The sequence below is a fragment of the Amblyraja radiata genome, chromosome 9 (genome assembly GCF_010909765.2).
Source record: "Amblyraja radiata isolate CabotCenter1 chromosome 9, sAmbRad1.1.pri, whole genome shotgun sequence".
NCBI lineage: Eukaryota > Metazoa > Chordata > Chondrichthyes > Rajiformes > Rajidae > Amblyraja > Amblyraja radiata.
The window spans coordinates 61,868,206-61,880,089 of NC_045964.1; the positions used below are offsets into that span (position 1 = coordinate 61,868,206).

Consider the following 11,884-nt stretch of genomic DNA (forward strand, 5'->3'; position numbering starts at 1 on the left):
GAAACAGTTAGACAGGTACATGGATAAGACAAGTTTGGAGGGATATGGACCAAGCGCAGGCAGGTGGGACTAGTGTAGCTGGGACATGTTGGCCGGTGTGGGCAAGTTGGATCGAAGGGCCTGTTTGCACACTGTATCGCTTTATGACTATGGGATTTCTCCGGGTGCTCCCGTTTCTTCCCACATTCCAAAGACGTATAGGTTAGTAGGTTAATTGGCTTCGGTAAGTTGTAAAATTGTCCAGAGTGTGTGTAGGTTAGTGTATGGGTGATGGCTAGGCGGCGTGGACTCAGTGGGCCAAAGGGGCCTGTTTCCATGTTGTGCCTCTAAAATCTAAGGTCAAGTTTTCAGAATGACATGTAACTGCACAACTGTGATGCCTGCCTGCAGTTAAAAGTGTTTGTCCTCCTGTTCCATGAACTGCTGCATTATCACGCCTAGGGCTAAAAAGCTTATGACAGCTGATGAGAAGAAATGGGTTTTTATTCTCTAATATACATTACATCTTAATGTAAGTTCTGTTAGTTCTCAAATTTCCCTTTCTGGTAAAGATCATTACTGCACGTCAAATGTTGAAACCTTCTAAATTTACTCTTGGAAGGTAGGCAGTGGTGTTTACGTACTGATCTATTACACCACATTCTGTGTAAACATTTCAGATTGTGACCGTCGTGTTTTTGGTATATCATAAAACTCATTGTCCATGACCTCTGAAGTAAAATGCAGCCATCTAATGTCAGACTGGGAAGAAAGCAAATGCAGGGACAGAGGAGGTTTGTTTTGACAGTAAGGTCTACTGTCTCTCTGTATCAGATATCATAAGATGTCAAGAGAGCTGACAAATATTCAACAATCTACACTGCTAAAACCTAGCTCTGTTGTGCTCCAGAATGTGCCAGTAAACATTATCTTCTTGTTTTTGTGTGTCAAGCTTTGTTGCTGTATTCAAAAGATGTGCAGGTTAGAATGACCTGGTTTTATTGGTGGGGTCTATTTTGCTGGAATAGCAATGATCAGATTGATTTTCAATACCACAAAACTAGAGAAAAATCAAAGTTAATACTTCAAGTCGAAGGCATTTCATTAGAACTATGCTTCTTTCTTCACAGATACCAAGTCTATCCTGCTGCGCATTTATAATATAGAACATTACAGGCAGGAGCAAGCCCTTCGGTTCGCATTGCCTGTGCCGAACGTGATGTTCTTATGCTCATTTTCTCCGCCTGCACATGATCCTATCCCTCTATTCCCTGCACAGCCATGTTCCTCTTTAAAAGCCTCTTAAACACCACTATCTTATCTGCCACCACCACCACCCCAGGCTGCGTATCCCAGGCACCCACCATTCTCTGTAACTATTAATAGACCTATCTGCTTTAAAATTTACCCTCTCTGATCTGACAGCCATTCCGTCTTATTTTTGACATTTCCACGCTAGGAAAAAGTTTATGTCTGTCTATCCTATCCGTTGCCTTTCGTGATTTTTATATACTGTTAGTGTCACTTTGTTTTCATCCTCTTTATTTCAGCATTCTCATTTATCTTCAAAATTGACATTGTGTGAATGCAATGGATGCAATGCACTTTGTTTCAAAAAGCAACAACTGAGTTAACACTCCTGACTAGAGCTATTTGATGGCAGTCTAAATTGCACTGGCTACAATTAACTTTGTAGGAATGTATGGAGAATGAAGGCCTAACTTAAAAACGTGTCCCATGACTATACCAATAGCTATAAAAGACAGTAATAGCTGATTATCACATAGGTAATCATTCTGTAGTGATCTGAGTGTAATGTGAGAACCAAATGTTCTTTTTTTGTGTGTGTGAACCTGCTGGCCATTTGTAAATTCATTTCAAACATGCTGAGCAAGTCCATAATGTGAAATTGAAAAGGCGGACCTGGAATTGCATATTTATTAAATTGGTTGCAACAGAAAATCAAGAACTTTTTAACTCTCAGTAGTTCCGAAAGGTGGTTTGTTAAAGTTGAATAAGATTTGTCAGCTTTCTGTTTGGTTTTCTTAAGACATGCTTTGATGTGAGAGGTGGTGTATAAATGTAAATTGTTGTTGAGATGCAGCGGTGGAATTATCTTCTTATACAGCCCTTCCTAATCAATGAAGCGAAATCCATTCTGATTTTGTGACAAAGTACATCGTCCATTCTGGAGAAGAATCCCGACCAGAAAGGTTGTCCATCCTAGTCCTCCAGAGATGCCGCCTGGCCCGCTGAGATACTCCAATGTTATTTGTCTTCTTTTGTAAACCAGCATCCACTCCAACCCGCCACATTCATGCCATAAGCTTCATGGATGCAAATCTCGAAACACGACGGCTTGGTGGCACAGTGGTAGAGTTGCTGCCTTACAGCACCGGAGACCCTGATTCAATCCTGGTTACGGGTGCTATCTTTGTGGAGTTTGCACGTTCTCCCTGTGACCCGCGTGAGTTTTCTGTGGAGCTCCACTTTCCTCCTGCACTGCAAAGATGTTCAGGTTTGTAGGCTAATTGGCTCGGTAAAATTGTAAATTTTCCCTAGTGTGTGTAGGATAGTGTTAGTGTGGTCAGCGTGGACTCAGTGGGCCGAAGGGCCTGTTTCCGCCTAATATCTAATGGAGCTGCAGTGTCTTTTGTATGCTTATTATGATAGAACATTGTCATATATTTTGGCCCCATTTTTCCTTCTGCTGATCGGATGTAAAAGGAATTTTGCTGGAATCTTATATCAGCATTAGGAGTATTGCCATTGTTTTTTGTTAGTTTCAGTCGCAAGGCATCAAAACTTTCACTGCAGAATTTCAAACCTTGTTTCTTTCTCTTCCTATTCCCGTCACTGTTGCTGGCTCCCTCCCCCACTCCCATCCGATGCCATTGAATGCGTTCCAGTCTCAGTTTTCAAGAGAATTATTGTTAAATTGCTAACCTTTCTTTCTAAGCCTACCTCGTCGTGTTTTGTAGAGCTAAAGGCCACTTTTTATTAAATTCAGGTTTTATTAAGTTTAAATTAAATTTAAGTTTCTTTGAATCAAAAACAATAAACGTGTACCGTATACATTTCAAAATAGACCTGCAGCCAACTCCAGCTTTAGAGACAGGCAACATCGATAAAGTATGACTCCTGAAAACTTAACAAACCTTCAGTTTCAAGGTGCATAGATGCCGGGAGCATGAAGCATCTCTCACTGTTGTGTATTTCAACTCCCTGAGCTGCCAATCTCTCCCGACTTGCTTTATCTGCTTGGGTGAGTTTCTAGTCCACCATTGTCCATTCTGCAAGCAATGGTACCGAATGGGTATGAGCCACCGTATCTCATGAGCAGTGAAGTGGCTTGAAGACTGTCAGGATGTACTTAAGTGATACACTGTCCCCAAACTGATATTATTAGAGCAGAAATCCTCGGATGAAGGTTGCTGGATAGAAGGGGTGTGCGCCCAAAGGAATAAAAGGGGAGCAGAGGAATGAGTGCAAGTGTGGTTTTTAATGGAATCTTTCTCTTCTAGGCTAAAAGGCTCTGATAAACGAGAGGCTAAAAGCTTGCTGGAGAAACTTCGATGGGTTACCTTAGGATATCACTACAACTGGGGAACAAAGGTACCTTTTCTCTGCCACTGGGAAAAAGCCATTTTATGAAAACATCCGTTCTTTGCTTATTTATTTGCAAGTTAAGATCCTTCTTATCAGGTTCCATTTTGAGGTGACCTGCTCCGAGCCTTTTGTCAGATTTGCACACTGACCTGTCAGAAGTGTGGACAGATAACAAACGTTAACTGGTACCTCTGGGAATCCACTCCCTTCACCGAGGAAGAGTCCTTGCTCAGTGACTGCACCCACTCACAAAATTATTCGAGCCATATCAACTATGCAGATTATTTTTCTCTCCCTCTGCAAATGTTTTTGCAGTACCCACCACTGCTATCCAAAATGCTTGGGTCCTCTTGTAGTTCTGGTGCAATGTGGCACAGTGGTGGAGTTGCAGCTTGTTAAGCCAACAGTGCCAGAGACCTGGGTTCGATTCTGACAACGTGTGATGTCTATACAGAATTTGTATGTTCTTCCTGTAACTGTGGGGTTTTCTCCGGGTGCTCTGGTTTCCTCCCACACTCCACATGTGTGCAGGTTTGTAGGTTAATTGGCTTCGGTAAAATTGTAAATAGTCCCCAGTGTCTAGGATAGTGCTAGTGTAAGGGGTGATTGCTGGTCGGCGCTGACTCGATGGGCTGAAGGGTCTGTTTCCGCACTATCTCTAAAGTCTAAAGGTTTTGTCAGGATAAAGAAATGATATAGTGGCATATCGCATGTAAAGACAGCTGGGTCAACTGAGCCCATCAGTGCTGGCTCCATCAATGCCACTTCCCTGTTTACCTACAGCTTTCAAATTCCCTCTGTCTCTCATAGTTGTCAACTCCTCTGTGATTCTTTTGCCAATCATGTAATCAATGGTTAATTAATTTGCGAGGCTTATTAGCTAGTCTAGTGTAGTTTAGTTTAAAGATACAGTGAGGAAACAGGCCCTTCAGTCCACCAAGTCCACACCGACCAGCAATCATCCATACACTAGTTCTATCCTACACACAAGGCACAATTGACAGAAGGCAATTTACCTACAAACCTGTACGTCTTTGGAATATGGGAGGAAACGGAGCACCCAGAGAAAACCCACGTGGTCACAGGGAGAACGTGCAAACTCTGTACAGGCAGCACCCGTAGTCAGGATCGAATCCGGGCCTCGGGTACTGTCAGGCAGCAACTCTACCGCTGCGCCTCTGAGCTGCCCCTTGGGACGTCCACGTTGTCTTGCAGAGAATGTGCAAACCCAGATCAAGATCAAACCCGACTCCATGGCTCCTAACGACTGCACCAACATGCCACCCTGCATTTCACTGCATTACCAACTGGTATTGCTGCTGCATCGGTAATCTACAACATGCCCTGCAGCAAGAAGTTAGCACAGCTGCAACTCCTTTAAATAACAAGAGCAAGGTCATCAAAAAACGGGATTGCTGTCACCTTCAATCTACACTCGGATCTTGGCCCGATTGTGTCACCTCGCCTGCAGCTGTTCGTCCCTTCATTCTTTTGTTTAAATTATTTGTCTGTCAAAAGTTTTGTTTTGGAGGACTTTTAATCTTTTTATGTGGGGGATGAACGGGGGGGGGGAAGGGAGAAACTGTTTTCCTCAGTCCCTACCTGGTCGAGGATGCGTCTTTCCTCCGAGCCGCATCTTCGCTCCCTACTCGGGGCCTACCAACTGGATTGGCGCGGCCTTTCCTTCAGCAGCGGCGCAGCACTGAATTACCATCGCGGAGCGGGCGATGCCTTACCGAGGATCGCCGTGTTGGAAGCTCCGGAGTGCTGGGGCTGCCGACTTGAACACCGTGAAGCTGTGGTCTGCGGCGCTGACTTTTCACATCGCGGAGCCCGGGATCTCTCGCCGAGGTCGCCAGTGTTGGAGCTCCGCCCAGCTCGGCCTGTGGACTACCAGAGCCGCGATCTCCGGTAGGAAGTGACCGATTCGGAACTCCAAGCCACTGAGGGTGTTCTTCCGACGCCGGAGTTCCATCATTCCGGCGAGAGGGCCTGAAACACCGGGCCGCCGTTGCGGCGACTACAGAGGCCTCAATAGGCCCCGGCAACGGGAGAACAAGAGGAAGAGGACTGAACTTTGTTGCCTTCCCTCTCAGTGAGAAACATTGATTCCGCTGTGGGGGGATATTTTTATGTTTAATGTTAAATTCTATAGTGTGTTTATCTTATTTGTGTGCTGCATGGTAGCTCAAATTTCACTGCATGTGTATGTGGCAATAAATGTCCTTTGTCCTTTGTCCTGCTGCGTTTCTCCAGCTTTTTGTGTCTATCTTCCGCAAAAATTAAATGTCCAGAAGTATATGGAAAGAAAGGTAGACTATTAACGTTCTCAGTAGCCCAGTCATAATTAATCCAATTCCTTCTTCAGCCACAAGGTTTGTTGCTTTCAGTGACCACATTTGATTTATGGAGGTGATCCATTGGCATCTTTTAAAAGTGCCTTTCAGTCACTACGTCAACGTGAAGAAAGTAACAAGACTCATGCAGGTACTGTGGCAAGGTTTAAAACACTTAGACATGAATAGGGTAGGTTTAGAAGGATATGGGCCAAAAGCAGACAGGTGGGACTAGTTTAGATGGGGCATGTTGGTCAATGTGGGCAAGTTAGGCCGAAGGGCCTGTTTCCACAGTGTCTCCATATGAACTCCCCACACATCCAATGCATATTTTCAGTTGTTTGTGAAACCTGAAATGGTTATAATTTCAGCAGCCGGTGCCCACTCTTTCTGAAGAGTTATAGACAATAGGTGCAAAGTAGGCCATTCGGCCCATCGAGCCAGCACCGCCATTCAATGTGATCATGGCTGATCATCCACAATCAGTTCCCCGTTCCTGCCTTCTCTCTATATCCCTTGACTCCGCTATCTTTAAGAGCTCTATCTAACTCTCTCTTGAAATCGTCCAGTGAACCAGCCTCTACCGCCCTCTGAGGCAGAGAATTCCACAGACTCACAACTCTCTGTGTGAAAATGTTTTTCCTCATCTCCGTTCTAAATGGCTTACCCCTTATTCTTAAACTGTGGCCCCTGGTTCTGGACTCCCCCAACATCGGGAACATGTTTTCTGCCTCTAGCGTGTCCAAACCCTCAATAATCTTATATGTTTCAATAAGATCTCCTCTCATCCTTCTAAATTCCAGAGTGTACAAGCCCAGCCGCTCCATTCTGTCAACATATGACAGTCCCGCCATCCCAGGAGTTAACCCGGTGAATCTACGCTGCACTCCCTCAATAGCAATGATGTTCTTACTCAAATTGGGAGACCAAAACTGCACACAATACTCCAGGTGTAGTCTCACCAGGGCCCTGTACAACTGCAGCAGGACCTCATTGCTGCTATACTCAACTCCTCTTGTTATGAAGGCCAACATGCCATTTGCTTTCTTGGCTGCCTGCTGTACCTGCATGCTTACTTTCATTGACTGATGAGTTCTTTGCTAAGGGTGAAGTTCTCTTATGTTTTGGGCTTTCCACTTGCAGAAATATTCGGCCGACCACCATACGACATTCCCCGTAGACCTGGCGTACCTGTCGGAGCAGGTGGCAGCAGCTTGTGGCTTCCACCAGTTTAAGGCAGAAGCCGGGATATTGAACTACTATCATTTTGACTCTTCGCTGGGCATTCACGTGGACGAATCAGAGATTGACTGCTCCAAACCCCTCTTGTCATTCAGGTAAAGACGAATGAGTCAAATACCACTTTTCTAATGCCTCCATTAATCTCCGTGATCAATCTGCATCAGGTAACGCTTGGTAAGTGCAGAAGAGTAGCGGTGTATGATGTGTATTTACAGACCAGAATATTTGGGTTTCTGCTGATTCCTTGTGAATTGAAATCATTGCTATGATTGTCCATTGTGACTGCATAATACGCCCTTCTCTACTTCCAGGTCAGGTTGGGGGGGGAGTTCCCCCCCCCCCCCCCCCGCCACAGGTACCATGTAAGCCCGTGCTACCTGCTCCATGGTTGGATAATAGACAATAGGTGCAGGAAGAGGCCATTCGACCCTTCGAGTGAGCACCGCCATTCAATGTGATCATAGCTGATCATCCCCAATCAGTACCCTGTTCCTGCCTTCTCCCCATATCCCCTGACTCCGCTATCTTTAAGAGCCCTATCTAGCTCTCTCTTGAGAGTATCCAGAGAACCTGCCTCCACCGCCCTCTGAGGCAGAGAATTCTACAGACTCGCAACTCTCTGTGAGAAAAAGTGTTTCCTCATCTCCATTATAAAAAAAGTGTTTCCTCGTCTCCGCTCTAAAAATCCAATGCATATTTAGTCTGCGACTAAACCGTCTCCCCTACCTGGTTTGCCAGGTGAGGAGGGGGCTGTGGACCCCCAGCAGGACCAAAAACAAGACCTGTCAAAGGGCGGATGAGCTTCTAGCGAGCCAACGGCCATCCACACTTCAGTAGAAGTTGCGATCACTGTCGTACATGGCATTGTAAGGAATGATGACAAAACACACACACCAGAATCCTATACTTCCAGCGGCGGAAGTCCGCAGGAACTGGAGGACAGAGATGTGTGGTGCGTCCGTCACCGTTCCCGACGGAAACCAGCGCCACTGCGTCACTAATGTTTTCAACGATGGTGATGATCTATGATGTCCACACAGTCTTTTCCCTGCCACATCTTGAGTTGTGACCTCGTTGTGGTCATGAACTCTTGAGGGATTTTCCGATCTTCTATCCTTCCCATCACAAAAATCACTCACTCCCACTTCTGTAACACCCCTCACAGCTGTAGCATCATATCCCAGATAGACACACAATACTGGAGTAGCTCAGCAGGTCAGGCAACATCTCTGCAGAGGAGGAATGGGTGACGTTTCGGGTCGAGACCTTCGATTTAAACCAGCATCTGCAGTTCTTTCCGACGCCATCATATCCCATCCACCTGCTTGGTTGTTTCCATTTCTTTTATGTTGTCTTGGCTGTGTGCCCATCATTTACTTTACATACACATCAGCCCAACATTATCTACACCGTCAAGTCTAGGTCCAGTCCTTGGTCTAAGTTTGGGCTAAGTGTTCGGCTGGCAACCGGAAGGTAGCTGGTTCGAATCCCGCTTGGAGTGCATACTGTCGTTGTGTCCTTGGGCAAGACACTTCACCCACCTTTGCCTGTGTGTGTCCTTGGGCAAGACACTTCACCCACCTTTGCCTGTGTGTGTCCTTGGGCAAGACACTTCACCCACCTTTGCCTGTGTGTGTGGATGTAATTATGTGAAGCACTTTGGGGTCAATGCAAGTTGACTAAAAATGTGCTATATAAATAAAGAAATTTAAATTTAATTTAATTTAAGTTAGGTTACTTTGACCAAGTCCAGGTGGCAATGTGCAGTGGGTCCGTTATGACATCCCATATGCTCATGATCCAACGGTCTACAAACATTTGGGAATTATTTGTGATCAGTCACTAAGCTCTAATCAGCATCTAGTTACGAGGGACTGGATGGAGAAAACTGCCAGGTTGAAATTAAATAAAATGACTAAATTTGTTTTTCTCTCTCTCTTTCTCTCTTCCCCTCTCTCTCTTGCACTTTCTCTCGTGCTCTCTCTCTCTCCCCTCTCTCTCTCTCCCCTCTCTCTCTCCCCTCTCTCTCTCCCCCTCTCTCTCTTCCTCTTCTCTCTCCCCCTCTCTCTCTCCCCCTCTCTCTCTGACCCCTCTCTCTCTCCCCCTCTCTCTCCCCGCTCTCTCTCTCTCTCTCCCCCTCTCTCTCACCCTCTCTCTCACCCTCTCTCTCCCTCCCCCTCCCTCTCTTCCCCTCCGTTTCCCGCTCTCTCTCTCCCTCTCTCTATCCTGTCTCTCTCTCTGTCTCTATCTCTCTCTCTCTCTCGCTCTCTGTCTCTATCTTGTCTCTCTCTTTCTCTTCTGTCTCTGCATCTCGCTCTTGCTCTTTCACTCTCTTTCTGTCTCACACACACACATTCTCTCTCTCTCACATTCTCTCTCTGTCTCTCTCTCTGTCTCTCTCTCTCTCAATTCAATTTCAATTTAAAAACTTTATTGGCATGATAAAATACATCGTTATATTGCCAAAGTATAAAACATGACATACATATTTGAAATGCATAAGTATAAATACAAGTATACAGTGCATGGATAGATATGTCCCTGTACATAAACTCGCAATAGGCCTATAGCCCTTTATTGATTGCTACACGTTCTTGCAGCTGTAAGCAGTACAACACAATAGCAAGTTTAGCAATTCAATATTAATTTCTTAGTGTCAGTTAATGTCAATTAGTGTGTGCGTGCATATGTGCATGTTGGTCATTCACCGTCTCTCAGGTTATGCCATGTTGTTACGTATTGTGCACCAAGATATGCCGTATTTCCTTCACCAAGGATTATTCTTAGTTTTGATGTATCATCTCTCTCTCTCTGTCTCTCTCAGCTTTGGTCAGTCTGCTGTGTTTCTGCTTGGAGGCCTGAAGAGACAGGATTGCCCCCTCCCCATGTTCATGCACAGCGGCGACATCATGATCATGTCGGGCAGCAGCCGCCTCCTCTACCACGCGGTGCCCCGGATCCTCCCTAATGTGGAAGGGGGGCTACTCCCCAGCTGTTTGGTGCAGACAACAGCCAGCAACAACCATCAAAGCAACGAAGGTGACTGGCAAATCTGCGCTCAATACCTGGAGAGCTCCAGGGTGAACATGACTGTGAGACAGGTGCTGGGAGCTGGACAATGTTTCCCAGTCGAGACAGACTGTGAAAGGAGAGATGCCGCCCAGGCTTATCCTCAAGACTACTCCACGGAAAAGAATGAACGGAAATTGGACAGGACTGATGTGGCAGAGTCTCCAGATCTCCTCTGACCATTCCTGAAAATTATATGGAGGAGTTTCCGTCAAGGCAGGGTTGCCTCAGCTCTCTTTATCACACACAATGTTGGAGATAAAGGTTCAGGCAGCATCTCTGGTGAGAAAGAATGGGTCATTCAGCTGTCTGATCCGCTGAGTTACTCCAGCATTTTGTGTGTGTGTCTTCGATTTAAACCAGCATCTGCAGTTCTTTCCTCACATTCTCTTTATCACAAGATAGCTTCTTGTGTTTAAGCCCTTAAAATCTGATGAAAGGTTCCTCCATTCATACTCCACCCAAGCATGTTTCCTGCGATCTCATTAAGTTCTTCTTCCATGGGTTCATCCGGCTACTCCGGTTTTCAGGGAGCTTTCTGTCCACATTTCTCCATCCAGTTGTGATGGTTGCTCTTTTTTTTTCTCTTCACAAGGAGAAACTGTGCTCGAGCAAGTGGCGACTTTGATAAAGTGACAATGTTAAGAGAAAGCCCGAGAGCTATTACACGGTCGAATCTGATGGGAGTTTCAATTTTATACCATCTGAATAATAAAAGGTATTAATATATGACTATCGACTTCTCGGTTGCCTGAAATATTTTAATTAAATGCAAAACATGATGTCAGAATTGATGAATGGGTCTTTAAGTTCCATCTACTGTGGTCCCGGAGTCCTTGCAAGCATACAAAATGCATGTTAAATATGAGGGGGAGGACCATAAAGCCAAGCAGTAGCGATAAAATGCCTAGTGTTTTATCATCCCAGTATTTTGCCACTAGCCATAGTACGTTGTGGGGAAACATGAGGTAATCCACTTTGGCAAGATGAAGAAGAAAGCTGAATAGGGCAACACGGTGGCACAGCAGTAGAGTTGCTGCCTTACAGCGCTTGCAGAGCCAGGTTCGATCCGGTCTACGGGTGCTGTCTGTGCGGAGTTTGCAGATTCTTGAAGGGCCGAATGGCCTACTCCTACACCTATTGTGTATTGTTCTCTGCGTGGGTTTTCTCCAAGATCTTCGGTTTCCTTCCACACTCCAAAGACCTGCAGGTTTGTAGGTTATTTGGCTTGGTATAAATGTAAATTGCCCTAAGTGTTCATGTGCGGGGGGGGATCACTGGTCAGTGCGGACTCGGTGGGCCGAAGGGCCTGTTTCCGCGCTGTATCTCTAAACGAAACGGAAACATTTACATGGCCAGAGATCAGAAAAGATAAATGTTCAGAGATATCTGGGACTATTCATATAGAAGAAATGCACAATATTAGCTTATACATTCTTCCGATAATTAGGAAAGCAAAATAGAATATTGATCTGTTTGGTGAACTTTTGTAACTTTGACGGTGCCAGAAACGTGGAGACTATGACTCTGCCGAGGTCAGGTCTACTAAATGATGTTTACACACAAACTTTTTCACTGTGCCTCAGTACACGTGACAATAAAGCATCATCATAATCATCTAATATACTGCAGATTCTCAAAACCTGAAA

At 45.3% G+C, this 11,884-nt stretch overlaps 1 protein-coding gene across 2 annotated transcripts in view; it reads left to right on the top strand.

Annotated features, from left to right (window-relative positions):
* The window catches only part of alkbh1 (alkB homolog 1, histone H2A dioxygenase), a 37,883-nt gene extending 26,916 nt beyond the window's left edge, over window positions 1–10,967 (top strand). For both annotated transcript variants that reach the window (XM_033027599.1, XM_033027598.1), the window contains 3 exons: window positions 3,504–3,594; window positions 7,068–7,261; window positions 9,991–10,967. In XM_033027599.1, coding sequence (XP_032883490.1) covers window positions 3,504–3,594; window positions 7,068–7,261; window positions 9,991–10,414 — 709 coding nt within the window. In that variant the 3' untranslated portion in view covers window positions 10,415–10,967. The remainder of the gene's footprint in view (window positions 1–3,503; window positions 3,595–7,067; window positions 7,262–9,990) is intronic.
* The last annotated feature ends 917 nt before the right edge of the window (window positions 10,968–11,884 follow it).